We start from the raw sequence: 14,539 nt of genomic DNA on the forward strand, positions 1-14,539 counted from the left end.
GCACAGATACAAACAAGAGTATAGAATACATAAGTACTGTTGAAAGAATTTTAACTCAGCTGTGGAAATACTTCGATGATTCCCCAAAGCGATCTGCTGCTCTCCTCAAAACACAGCTTCAGATGCATCAAGATAAAGTAGAAACAGAAGATTTACCTAAACAAAAAAGGGTGTACATCTCAAGAAAAATGAAGAAAGCTTGCAAGACACGCTGGTTATCATTCGACAGTTCTGTCAAATCAACCTTTGAAGACTTACCAGCTGTGCTTCAAACATTAAGAGTATTAAAGATGAATGACGATCCAACGGCTGATGGCTTGTTGAAGAGAATGAGACTTTTCAAATTTGTTGGGGCTCTGGCAGTATTAAGCCATATACTACCAATTTTGGCATCTCTCAGCAAGGCATTTCAGAAAGGCACCATCAATTTTGCATCAGTACAGCCAGCAATTGATTACACTGTGGATAGTCTTGACAATCTCTTACCAACTGATCCAAGTGATCCTTTTACATCAGTTGTCATCGCACAGTTGAAAAGTGAATTGTCAGATCAAGGTCGTCTTGAAGCCTTGGAGTTACAGCCGAGTGAATTCGAATGGAACCAGCTGACCAATTTATTGACAAAGTATATACATGCTCTAAAGGAAAACATCCATGCTCGGTTTTCTACTAGTTTGCCCATTCTTCAGTGCTTCAGCATATTTGATCCATTAAGTATGCCTCTGAGGGGAACTGAAGCATTCAAAACCTATGGCAACGAAAGTGTTAAAAAATTAGCTGATCACTTCTACCAGGCAGATGAATCTAAAAAAGACAGAGAGGAAAAGCTATTAGCAGAATGGGGAAACTTCAAATATATTGTCAATAAGTGGAAAACGGACATACCTGAAAATGTGAAGCACCCAGATCCAAAACTGACACTGACAAGTATCTCTCCAACAGAGTGGAGTTTGCAGAGAATGGTCAGCAATCACCATTTAATGATGAATTATCAGGAACTTCTTCAGATTGCCAAAATCGTGATAAGCCTACCAGTGAGCAATGCATGGCCCGAAAGAGGTGGTAGTGCTATCAAACGAATCAAAACTCGTCTACGAAATTCGCTAAAAAATGATATGCTAGCTGCACTACTTCAGGTCTCTGTGAATGGACCCAAGATTAAGGAAGCAGATGAAATAGTCCATGAAACTGCTGAAAAATGGATGAATCTCAAAAAAAGAGCAAAACTAGGAAAACATACTTTTGAGAAGACAGGAAATATTATGAACACAGAGACTGAAAAAGAAACTGAAGATGCTGGGGTACAAACTGATCTAGATATTGAAGAGTTAGAGGAGAAACAAGAATGTGTGACGAACTTGATGAAACAAGCATATAAGATTTTGGGATTTGATACGGAAGACATTGAGGAGGTTGGAGAAGACGAGGAGGACAATGAGTTTGAAGATGATGTGGACCTTTTTGAATATGAATAAAATAAGAATGTCACAAAGTCAAACTGAGTCCATTTTATTAAACTTCCCTTGTTTTAATGATCAAGTTTTTGTGCATTAAACATGCAGTTTAGTTCATTTCAACCATACTTTCTGCATGTAGAAACTTTCTTATAAACTTTCAGTACAAATGTAGAAATAAAAGTGAAAGTTTCTGTTCTGTTCTGTTCAAGCAAAGACACTTAAAAATTAAGTGATACAGCATTGCAAAAAATAATTACATGTAGTTATCTTGATGCACTTTATTTTTCATTTTGCATCAAAATTAGTACTTTGCAATGTTGAATTTTTTAAGTCTTTGCATGAACAGAAAATTTCACATATGAAACAATAAATTCATGGTAAAAGTAAAAATTTCAGGCAAAAAAATGACAATTTCAAAGCTGCATTTAAGTGCCAGGAAACCGCCAGAATGCAGGATTTTGCGTCATTTACCCCAGAGCTTCTGGGGGCCTTGAGCGGCCCCCAGACCCCCGGCCGTTCGCATTGGATTGCCTTCTACTTTTTCATTTCAGCCTCCTACTTTTAAATTTGTTGAAAGCCCTGCTTTCCCCGGGAAATCCATCTCTATTCTGGCTATGGTGATTGTTGGTTTCTGTGCTGAGTACCATTAGACTATATATACCTCACAGTAACATTGAAATGATTGTTGCAGATAAGCAAAAAATTGTCACTAGAAGTGGCACATTGCTGACTATCGATAGCAAATGCATTGTCATTGATCCAGAAAAAGTATCTCCCTGAGTTTATTAACTGTGTTTACGTTCAAAGGGAAGTCACTCTAACTATAACACAAAACTAGTGTGAATTCAAATGGCAGGAACAAAATCAACTGGGAGTATCCATTCCCAAGGGCCATCAGATCCCACGTTTTGTTGTATCTGTTCCCAAGGGCCACCAGATCCCATGTTTTGTTGTATCTGTTCCCAAGGGCCACCAGATCCCACGTTTTGTTGTATCTGTTCCCAAGGGCCACCAGATCCCACGTTTTGTTGTATCTGTTCCCAAGGGCCATCAGATCCCACGTTTTGTTTTTTTATGCCCCCGAGATCGAAGATCGGGGGGCATATTGTTTTTGTCAATCTGCCTGAAACTTTAACTTTGCTAATAACTTTTGAACAGTAAGTAATAGAGCTTTGATATTTCACATGAGTATTCCTTGTGACAAAGACCTTTCCGTGGGTACCAACATTTTGACCCTGTGACCTTGACCTTGGAATTTGACCTACTTTTTGAAAACTTTAACCTTGCTAATAACTTTTCAACAGTAAGAGATAGAGCTTGGATATTTAAATGAGTATTCCTTGTGACAAAGACCTTTCTGTGGGTACCAACATTTTGACCCTGTGACCTTGACCTTGGAATTTGACCTACTTTTTGAAAACTTTAACCTTGCTAATAACTTTTGAACAATAAGTGATAGAGCTTTGATATTTCCCATGAGTATTCCTTGTGACAAGACCTTTCCATGGGTATTAAACTTTTTGACCTAGACATTTAACCTACTTTTTAATTTTTTTTTACATTGGTCATAACTTCTTAATGGTAAATATTAGAGCTTTCATATTGTACATGAGCATTTCTTTTGACAAGATCTTTCTACTGGTACCAAGATATTTGCCCTTGTGACCTTGGCCATCTTTGGAATTGGCCATTATCGGGGACATTTGTGTTACACAAACACATCTTGTTTTTTATTTAGGAAGAAGGGGTAAGTCCCCCAAGTAAGAGCAACTTAACAAAGGCGGTGGTCTGACAGGTCATCTGGAAACTTTGCAAAAATTTGTGTACATGAAAGATGAAGCTCAGCCATTGTTGCCTCTACACAATAAAACCCATTCTTACAATGATCATAACAATTGGTATTCTCTGGTCAATAAAATTGTGTTTAAGCTAAAAATATCCAGTGATGAAATACAGTGTATGTAGTAATTTTTAAATGTCTCTGTCATCTAGTGATTTATTGGTACAACCACTGTCAATTAGTGATGTAATCTCGACTGAGATATTTGGACTGACTCGCACTGAATCTCAGCAGAAATTATTAGTACTTTGTCAGGAACAGAAAAAAATAAACTACATTAACTATTCAAGACAACTTTTATTTTGAATTCATCTGTAAAAGGGAAATGGATCAGAAATAACAGATACACTCACAATTCCATTAAGAATGTTTTATTCACGTCTGATAATCAACTGATGACGTGCTTCCAGTTTTATTCATTATCGATTGTGATTTTTATCTGAGTTTACAACACTACCTCATTGTGACATGTACACTAGAAGTGCTTGGGTGTCGTCATCAACTACAAACCAGGATGTCAGACCAATACTGAACATTCGAACGCATAGCCCCATATAGATGTAGATAGATACTGGACAATCAAACACGTAGTCTATATAGATACTGGACAATCAAACACATAGCTCCATATAGATGTAGATAGGTACTGGACAATTGAACACGTAGTCCATATAGATGTAGATAGATACTGGACAATTGAACACGTAGTCCATATAGATGTAGATAGATACTGGACAATTGAACACGTAGTCCATATAGATGTAGATAGATACTGGACAATTGAACACGTCCATATAGATGTAGATAGATACTGGACAATTGAACACGTAGTCCATATAGATGTAGATAGATACTGGACAATTGAACACGTAGTCCATATAGATGTAGATAGATACTGGACAATTGAACACGTAGTCCATATAGATGTAGATAGATACTGGACAATTGAACACGTAGACCCATATAGATGTAGATAGATACTGGACAATTGAACACGTAGACCCATATAGATGTAGATAGATACTGGACAATTGAACACGTAGACCCATATAGATGTAGATAGATACTGGACAATCAAACACGTAGTCCATATAGATATATATACCAGGGAACAAAGTACATCAGTCAAGTATGCATTCATGTGATACATGTTCAGTCAATAATGACCTGTACAGGGTCAATATAAAAATCCAAACAGTTCTGAGTTATTGATTGTCACAACAAGAAGTTCTGGAAATAGGGATGATAATGCTAAAGGAATAAGGAATAGTAATACAACAATATAGCTAAATTATTCATGATCATCTACATGTCACAGTTTATTGAGGAATAGTAATACAATAATATACCTAAATTATTCATGATCATCTACATGTCACAGTTTATTGACTTGGTTAAAGACCTAAACCTGATTATAAATTTGTCTTTTCTCTTGGTCTAGTCTTTACTCGAGTAGTAGTTGATTTCCAACCATTCCTATCCTGGTTCCCCAATTTTCCCTTTTACCATAACCTACATAATGAACTTTGAATAATGTTGTGGTACCATAATTTTTGTAACCGGTAGGGGACTATGTATTGCCATGCAGTACTCTCAGAATGCTTGTTATACATGTAAACAAGGGAAAAGTATGATACCACTAAAGGTTCAATTTTGGTACTGTTTATTCCATGTTGGATCTCCTAGATGTTTTGAATTTTCTTTGCATTTGATTATCATTGCAAGTATTCATAAGCTATTATAAACCGTGAAAATATAAGTTCATTTGAATTCAGATACTAGTATATAATGTATCAATGCTTATGATAACTAGCATGAGAAAACTTCTACTCTTCACTTTTAACCTCATGCTGTTTGGTACCCAAGATAAAAGATACATGTATTTGAATTAACTAATTTGAATGTTTTATTTCATCACAAACATTTTATGTCAATAAATTGATGTTTATAGACATACATGGATCAATCCCGCGGTGATCCGGGTTAGAATAGGTCCTCAGTACCCCTTGCTTGTTGTAAGAGGTGACTAAATGGGGTGGTCCTTCAGATGAGACAGCAAAAACCAAGGCCCGTGTCACAGCAGGTGTGGCGCGATAAAGATCCCTCCCTGCTCAATGGCCATAAGCGCCGAGCATAGGCCTAAATTTTGCAACCCTTCACTGGCAGTGGTGACATCTCCATGTGAGTGAAATATTCTCAAGAGGGACGTAAAACAATATTCAATTCATCAATCATACATGGATCACCGTAATTCTCAAACAAAGAAACGATTCTGGTGACTCTGTAAAGAAGGCTAATACCGTATGCATTACATGTATTTAACTTTCATCACTTTTCCTTTGACACAAACAGCCACAAAGAGATTGTCTTGGGAGTCCACACATAAACCCCATACACCCCATGGATGTGTGTTCGAAAATGAGAATAACTGTAGAACTCCAAAATCACGATGTGAATAAAAGATGTCAATGTAACAGAGAAACTGTCCATCCTGATCTAGGATATGTATATTCCCATTGTCCCAATCTGCCGTCAGGATGTGACTCTGGCTGTCTGTAGTGATGCCGGATGGATCAAATGATATAGGGCGATGACCAGTGTACCTAAATCGGAGTTTTCTTGACTGATTGACCACCGCTACTGCGCAAGCTCCTTGGTCAGCCACACAGATATCCAAGTTCCTGTTTTCACTGATGTATTTAATGTCACTGATGTAAGCACCATATGAATAGAGAGGACGACCCTGATCATCAAACTGAATGGTTTGTGTCACTGTGGAGCCAGAGTAACGCACAACTTTGGATTGTTTTTTATCATCACTGATCATGGTAACCAGGAAATCATCAGAGGCAGTACTGCAGACATTGCGAGGTGTCCAACCCTGTAGTGTGATCATGGTCTGTATCTGTTAATTCTTCACTAGGTTTACAGTTTTATTAGCAGGGTCAGTATAAACAAGATCTCTGTCCCGTGTCACTGCTATGTCCCCTGACGTAGTGTTGACTGATGGCAGTAGTTTATCTCTGTCCTGTGTCACTGCTATGTCCCCTGGTCTGTCCCCTGACTTAGTGTTGACTGATGGCAGTAGTTTATCTCTGTCCTGTGTCACTGCTATGTCCCCTGGTCTGTCCCCTGACTTAGTGTTGACTGATGGCAGTAGTTTATCTCTGTCCTGTGTCACTGCTATGTCCCCTGGTCTGTCCCATGACTTAGTGTTGACTGATGGCAGTAGTTTATCTCTGTCCTGTGTCACTGCTATGTCCCCTGGTCTGTCCCCTGACTTAGTGTTGACTGATGGCAGTAGTTTATCTCTGTCCTGTGTCACTGCTATGTCCCCTGGTCTGTCCCCTGACTTAGTGTTGACTGATGGCAGTAGTTTATCTCTGTCCCGTGTCACTGCTATGTCCCCTGGTCTGTCCCCTGACTTAGTGTTGACTGATGGCAGTAGTTTATCTCTGTCCCGTGTCACTGCTATGTCCCCTGGTCTGTCCCCTGACTTAGTGTTGACTGATGGCAGTAGTTTATCTCTGTCCCATGTCACTGCTATGTCCCCTGGTCTGTCCCCTGACTTAGTGTTGACTGATGGCAGTAGTTTATCTCTGTCCCGTGTCACTGCTATGTCCCCTGGTCTGTCCCCTGACTTAGTGTTGACTGATGGCAGTAGTTTATCTCTGTCCCGTGTCACTGCTATGTCCCCTGGTCTGTCCCCTGACTTAGTGTTGACTGATGGCAGTAGTTTATCTCTGTCCTGTGTCACTGCTATGTCCCCTGGTCTGTCCCCTGACTTAGTGTTGACTGATGGCAGTAGTTTACCCTGAAGGTTGAGGAGATACATAATTTTATCATTCCCACATGTCCAGATTTCTTCGTCACTGAGACAGATGACACTGCGTGGTTGATATAGGTATACAGTGTCTGTGGTTGCGGTGACGCGCGGCTCATCAAGCAGTGGTTTGACTGGAGGAGACGATACAGCTTCTGATGTCTTCATTGTGTAGCCTTGTTCTTCTGTTGTTATGGAGAATGGTAATAAAGAACCAAATAACTGTGATATTTGTTGATTTTTTGGTGCGTGGAACAATGGAAGTTTAAACTTTAGATTGGGTGGAAACTTCCTAAATTGATCTGTTTTAATCTCTTAGGCTAGTGATTTTGAAACTTCATTTGAATCTAAAATGTTCTCAATTTCAGAGAGGGAAAGTTGTAAATGGGAAATCAATTTGTTGACATCTTTCAGATGTATATTTAGAGCATCTTCATGTTTCTTTCTCATCTGATTAATTTCTGCCATGGTTTTATCAATGACGATGTTGATTTCTCTGTGCCATTCCTCCCCATGCTTTGTGACTTCTGATGTCAGTTTCCCATACTCCGTTTCCAAACTGGCTGTCTGAGATTCGATGCCTCGAGCTATTTCTTCCACTTTGGCGAGAACAGATTCTTGCAATCTTAGTTTTTCTGCTTCTAGAGTTTCTTTCTTTGAGTCCATTAAATCCTGTAAACTTTGAAGTGGTGTCTCTTATGTTTGGAAGTAATACAATTGGGGCAGACAGGAGTGTTGCTACAATCTTCACAATACATTTCACAGTGTTCTCGGCCGTGAATCTTGCACAAGGGATAGACAAGCATCGATTTTTGCAGATCAATAGGCACCACCTCATGTTTCTTTGAGACATCAGAGATATGTTCCACAACACACCCCTTACAGAGATTAATAGGACACAGAGTGCAGAACATTGGAACGGCATTCTTGTCACAACCTCGCATTGGAGCACTTCCTGTGCAGTGTTTTTGGTAGCCATCTTCTGAATTCAGGTGTCAGGTCTACAAAATTTCATTCAATAGATCATTAGATCTACCATTAAACAAGTTGTAGTGAGCATCACTTTAGCTTTAGGAATAACTTTATAACTGATACTACACAGTGAAGATTTTACCTGTGAAATTAGTGTCCCATCTGAACCGACAGCTTGAGTTAAGCTTCTCTATGAATCTGCTACTGGATAAAATTTGATGAGTGGACTTTGTTCTGTATTAGTTGTACCATACACAGAGACAGTGTTTACTTTTGATATCAGTGTTCTAACTTTAGCTTGATTTTATCGACTAGCAGTGCTTATTTATTGACCTCAGTCTGTTTATGATTTATTTATTGACCTGTCTGTCTGTCACATATTTATTTATTGACCTGTGTGTCTGTGACATACTCATTTATTGACCTCTATGTCTGTGACATACTCATTTATTGACCTCTCTGTCTGTGACATACTTATTTATTGACCTGTCTGTCTAGATCTGACATACTTAGTTATTGCCCTATCATAAATTCAAGGTTTCATTCAGTAGAATTTTTTGTAATAAATGACATAATTTTACATGTTTTACAACTATAAGGATAATTTATGTTTCATACTTTGATGAAAGAATGTGCAGGATTCACTCTGCTATCAGAGATCTGTGAAAGTGTGTTTTATCTGAAAATCCAATCAGCAGCATGGAATCTTGTGTCGTCCACTTTTTAAGTCACATGAGTGACTCATCAGGAATGTTTGTGGTCAGTTTCTTGTAGGACCTTATAGTGTTCCTATCTTTAAGACTTCCATCTATTTTACTCTTGCTCATATATTTTACAAACTAATATAGATGAGTTGGTCTTTTTTATGTTTATGACGAGTGGACAAGGAATTCAGCTGTAATGATAAGTCTGTATGTTAATAAGAAGCAAACTTAGGACTATAATCATGATAATTAACATATACAGGTAGTGAAATTACATTGAATGTTAGTAAGAAACAAACTTAGGACTATATATAATTAACATATTATACAGGTAGTGAAATTACATTGAATGTTAATAAGAAGCAAACTTAGGACTATAGTTAACATATTATACAGGTAGTGAAATTACATTGAATGTTAATAAGAAGCAAACTTAGGACTATAGTTAACATTTTATGAGGCATGGAGGCCTCTACTAAATTTGTGTAATTAATTGCCTTTTGATAGCCTTACATTCATTTAAAACCCATAAATTGTGCACATTTTTGTATTTCATTGTGGTTTGAAATTGATGGTATAGGGGTACCCACGAAATCCACAAAAATTGAGCCCCAAAATTTTATGATTCCACAGTAAATCTAGACACCGTGAAGATGCATGATGTCATAACTTCAGACAGTGTAGAAAGTGATGTTATAACTTCAGACAGTGTAGAAAATGATGTCATAACTTCAGACAGTGTAGAAAGTGATGTTATAACTTCAGACAGTGTAGAAAATGATGTCATAACTTCAGACAGTGTAGAAAATGATGTCATAACTTCAGACAGTGTAGAAAATGGTGTCATAACTTCAGACAGTGTAGAAAGTGATGTCATAACTTCATACAGTGAAGAAAATGATGTCATAACTTCAGACAGTGTAGAAAGTGATGTCATAACTTCAGACAGTGTAGAAAATGATGTCATAACTTCAGACAATGTGGAAAGTGATGTTATAACTTCAGACAGTGTAGAAAATGATGTCATAACTTCAGACAGTGAAGAAAATGATGTCATAACTTCAGACAGTGAGGAAAATGATGTCATAACTTCAGACAGTGTAGAAAGTGATGTCATAACTTCAGACAGTGTAGAAAATGATGTCATAACTTCAGACAGTGTAGAAAGTGATGTCATAACTTCAGACAGTGTAGAAAGTGATGTCATAACTTCAGACAGTGTAGAAAGTGATGTCTTAACTTCAGACAGTGTAGAAAGTGATTTTTGTAGAAAATGATGTCATAACTTCAGACAGTATAGAAAGTTAAATTTGTAGAAATGATGTTATAACTTCATACAGTATAGAAAGTTAAATTTGTAGGTGAGAGTATTCTGATCTGTAAGTCCAATGAAAAAAGCAAGGCTGTGACCTTGGTAAAATCTGAACTGCCCCCTGTCAGGAGCTGTCTCATCAGAAAGCAAGGGGAGCAACTCAGCTCCAGCATCAAAAGAGCCATTCTAGAGGTAAGTCAATTATTATCTACCCCAACCCCCGGCCATGTCAAAACACAGTCATTCTAGAGGTAAGTCAATGATTTATCTAATCCCCACTGTCTAAACACAGTACTGGTAAGGATGTTGATAAAAATTTGATTACTGTAGACATGATTTTTTTCTGTGTGGCACAAAATAAAATCTATGATCACAGGAAATCCATGGAATTTTATACCAGTGTATTTAATTTAAGTAGATATTTTTTTATTGAAAAAATTATTGATAAAATGCCTGTATTAACTTATTGATAATTTATCAGACGTGGTGAATTGTAAGAATGGCAAATCAAAAGTACTGTCAAATCAATCATGCTGAATATGTATGTTTGATATTGCATTCATTCTCTTACAAGTTCATTTCATACGTTAGTGCTAATCTAAACTCAAAACAGTTACACTTCTGAATCAGAAATTTTCTCTTATATCTACGCATGTAAGATTGATAGAATCCTTGAGATGTCGGCATGTAAGATTGATAAAATTCTCGAGATTTTCTCTTATATCTACACATGTAAGATCGATAGAATCCTCGAGATTTTCTCTTATATCTACACATATATTAAACATATTTGACTTCATAGCGGCTAAGAAAATAAGAAAACAATGATGAAAGTCATCTTAAATCACTGACGGAATTTCTTCTGAGAACACAGTGTGATTCATTCAATACCCTCCTTCCCTGCCCCAATGAACTTAATACTTAGTTACATGTATATAATTTTATGGCATCTCGCAAGCTCTACTATAGTTATACCTCCGCACTCCCTCTGGCAACGTCCACATGTGTCTCCGATGTAACAAGTGTCATCAATGTATATGAGACTTGAGATCTTGTGTAGGTTTTGAAGCCAGAGAAATCCATCTCTGTGTCCACTAACAAACACCACACTGTAATCTCTGTCACATACTCGCCATTAATGTAATCTCTGTCACACGCTCGTCATTAATGTAATCTCTGTCACACGCTCGTCATTAATGTAATCTCTGTCACACACTCGTCATTAATGTAATCTCTGTCACACGCCCGTCATTAATGTAATCTCTGTCACACACTCGTCATTAATGTAATCTCTGTCACACACTCGTCATTAATGTAATCTCTGTCACACGCTCGTCATTAATGTAATCTCTGTCACACGCCCGTCATTAATGTAATCTCTGTCACACACTCGTCATTAATGTAATCTCTGTCACACACTCGTCATTAATGTAATCTCTGTCACACGCCCGTCATTAATGTAATCTCTGTCACATGCCCGTCATTAATGTAATCTCTGTCACACACTCATCATTAATGTAATCTCTGTCACACACTCGTCATTAATGTAATCTCTGTCACACACTCGTCATTAATGTAATCTCTGTCACACACTCGTCATTAATGTAATCTCTGTCACACGCCCGTCATTAATGTAATCTCTGTCACACACTCGTCATTAATGTAATCTCTGTCACACGCCCGTCATTAATGTAATCTCTGTCACACACTCATCATTAATGTAATCTCTGTCACACACTCGTCATTAATGTAATCTCTGTCACACACTCGTCATTAATGTAATCTCTTGCACACACTCGTCATTAATGTAATCTCTGTCACACACTCGTCATTAATGTAATCTCTGTCACACGCCCGTCATTAATGTAATCTCTGTCACACACTCGTCATTAATGTAATCTCTGTCACACACTCGTCATTAATGTAATCTCTGTCACACAATCGTCATTAATGTAATCTCTGTTACACAATCGTCATTAAATAACTATGTGTTTAATATCAATATTAGTGCTCCTTTGAAAAGAAAATTTGTGTGATTTTGATAAGGCCAAACTGGGATTTGATAGAAGATCAGATGACTTCGAGCTGCACTGAAAGACTTTCCCCACATGTAGGCCAAATGACATGTTACACATCATCCTGATATAATTTTTATGCCCCCCTTTGAAAAAGAGGGGGCATATTGTTTTGCACCTGTCGGTCGGTCTGTAGACCATGTGTTGTCCGTTCAATATCTTGAGAACCAGTCACTTGATGATAATGATATTTCATATGTGGGTTAGTTATGAGTAGAAGAGGATCCCTATTGTTTTTCAGGTCCAAAGGTCAAGGGTCAATCTACTCTGGACATAGGAATATAATGTCTGCTTAATATCTTGAGAACCCTTTGTTTGAAAGACATCAAACTTGGCACACTGGTACATCCTAAGGAGTAGATGACCCCTATTGATTTTGAGGTCATTTGGTCAAAGGTCAAGGGTCAAACTGGGCATAGGAATATGCTGACCATTCAATGTCTAGAGAACCCTTTGCTTGACAGATATCAAACTTGGTACGCAAGTACATCTTCAGAAGAAGATGACCCCCATTGATTTTGAGGTCACATGGTCAAAGGTCAAGGGTCAAACTGGACATAGCAATATACTGTCTGCTCAGTATCTTGAGAACCCTTTTCTTGACAGACATCAAACTTGGTACACTGATATGACTTCAGGAGAAGACGACCACTAATGATTTTGAGGTCACTTGGTCAAAGGTCAAGGGTCACACTGGACAGGAGTATACTGTCCATTCAATATTTTGATAACCCTTCGCTTGACAGACATCAAACTAGGTACACTGGTACATCTTCAGGAGAAAATTACCCCTCTTTATTTTGAGGTCACATGTTTAAAGGTCAAGGATCAAACTGGACATAGGAATATACTGTCCATTCAATATCTTGAGAACCCTTTGCTTGACAGACATCAAACGTGGTACACTGGTACGTCTTCAGGAGAAGATGACCCCTATTGATTTTCAGATCACATGGTCAAAGGTCAAGGATCAAACTGGACATTGGAATATACTGTCTGCTCCATATCTTGAGAACTCTTTGCTTGACAAACATTAAACTTGGTACACTGGTACATCTTCAGGAGAAGATGACTACTAATTATTTTAAGGTCACATGGTCAAAAGTCAAGGGTCAAATTGGACATAGGAATATACTGTCCTTTTAATATCTTGAGAACCCTTTGCTTGACAGACATCAAACTTGGTACACTGGTACATCTTCAGGAGTTGATGACCCCTATTGATTTTTAGGTCACATGGTCAATCCACTCTTGACATAGGAAGATATTGTCTGCTCAATATTTTGAATTGATGATACTACTCTCAATTAAATGATGTGTGTGTGTATAACCCATTTCAATTTTGCACCATGGGGGGCATATGTGTTTTACAAACATCTCTTGTTTTTGTCTCCTTTTTATTGCGTGTCAGTTTTATGCATACAAAAGTTATTGATGTTAAGGATTCTAACTAAATGTTTGAAATATATTATTGATAAAACAGCAAAATTACATGTATTAGGCCTATTTTGTGTGTCCAGGGATGTCACTATCTAGACGTTTTTATTCAAAGAGGAATAACTTTAATGCTATTCACGCAATTATTAATAGGTTGGTTTTTCGTCAGCAATGTAGTCGCCAAAATTAGGTCATAGAATCCAATTCTGTGGTCATTTTTAATGTATATTAAAAATCTGATTAATTTGAAAATTCTCAATATGGCGTTGCTGGGCTAAAAATGGTAAGAAACATGAGAGAAAAATACTTGCTTATGAATAGCCATGAAATATTAAGGTAATTCCACCCTTGGGATCGCAAAAGAGCAGTTAAACCCTTGGCAAAGCCTCAGATTTTACCCCCATTTTGCAACCCTCGGGTGGAATTACCTTATATTTCGTGGCTACTCATAAGAGAATCTTATCATCTCCTATGATTTATATCATTATGCTTTATCCATGGATTTAAAAGACCTTGGTTTTAAGGAATTAAAATTGTTTCTTGGAGTACACAATAAACAATTTTCTTTTCTTTTTTTTCCTTCTAATCCTTAAGTTTACTTTCTCGGAGATTTCTGATGAATTTAATTGTCAGTAATTGAATGAGTGGGGGTCTTAATTTTAGTGACGGGCAATCGGGGGAAAAAATTGATAATTGGAATAATCTGATGCTCCTTTTTGTTTGATTGATCGAAAAATAATCAAAATTCATTCATTCCAAATCTTGGCATAATTATATTAAGTTTACATTATTTTTACCCTAAATTATTTTAATTAGGATAAATCCAGTGTCTGATTTAATATTATGTTATGGCGCTGTCCGTGCGTCTGTCCGTCTGGGGTCATGTTTTCCGGACTTTTTTCCGTAAAGGATGCATGTA

At 37.5% G+C, this 14,539-nt stretch overlaps 1 protein-coding gene across 1 annotated transcript in view; it reads left to right on the top strand.

Annotated features, from left to right (window-relative positions):
• LOC125674386 (DNA polymerase theta-like) overlaps window positions 1-14,539 on the top strand; it is a 76,346-nt gene that overhangs the window by 21,487 nt on the left and 40,320 nt on the right. The window contains exon 12 of the mRNA XM_056159564.1: window positions 10,158-10,300. Coding sequence (XP_056015539.1) covers window positions 10,158-10,300 — 143 coding nt within the window. The remainder of the gene's footprint in view (window positions 1-10,157; window positions 10,301-14,539) is intronic.

Source organism: Ostrea edulis, chromosome 3, assembly GCF_947568905.1.
Source record: "Ostrea edulis chromosome 3, xbOstEdul1.1, whole genome shotgun sequence".
NCBI lineage: Eukaryota > Metazoa > Mollusca > Bivalvia > Ostreida > Ostreidae > Ostrea > Ostrea edulis.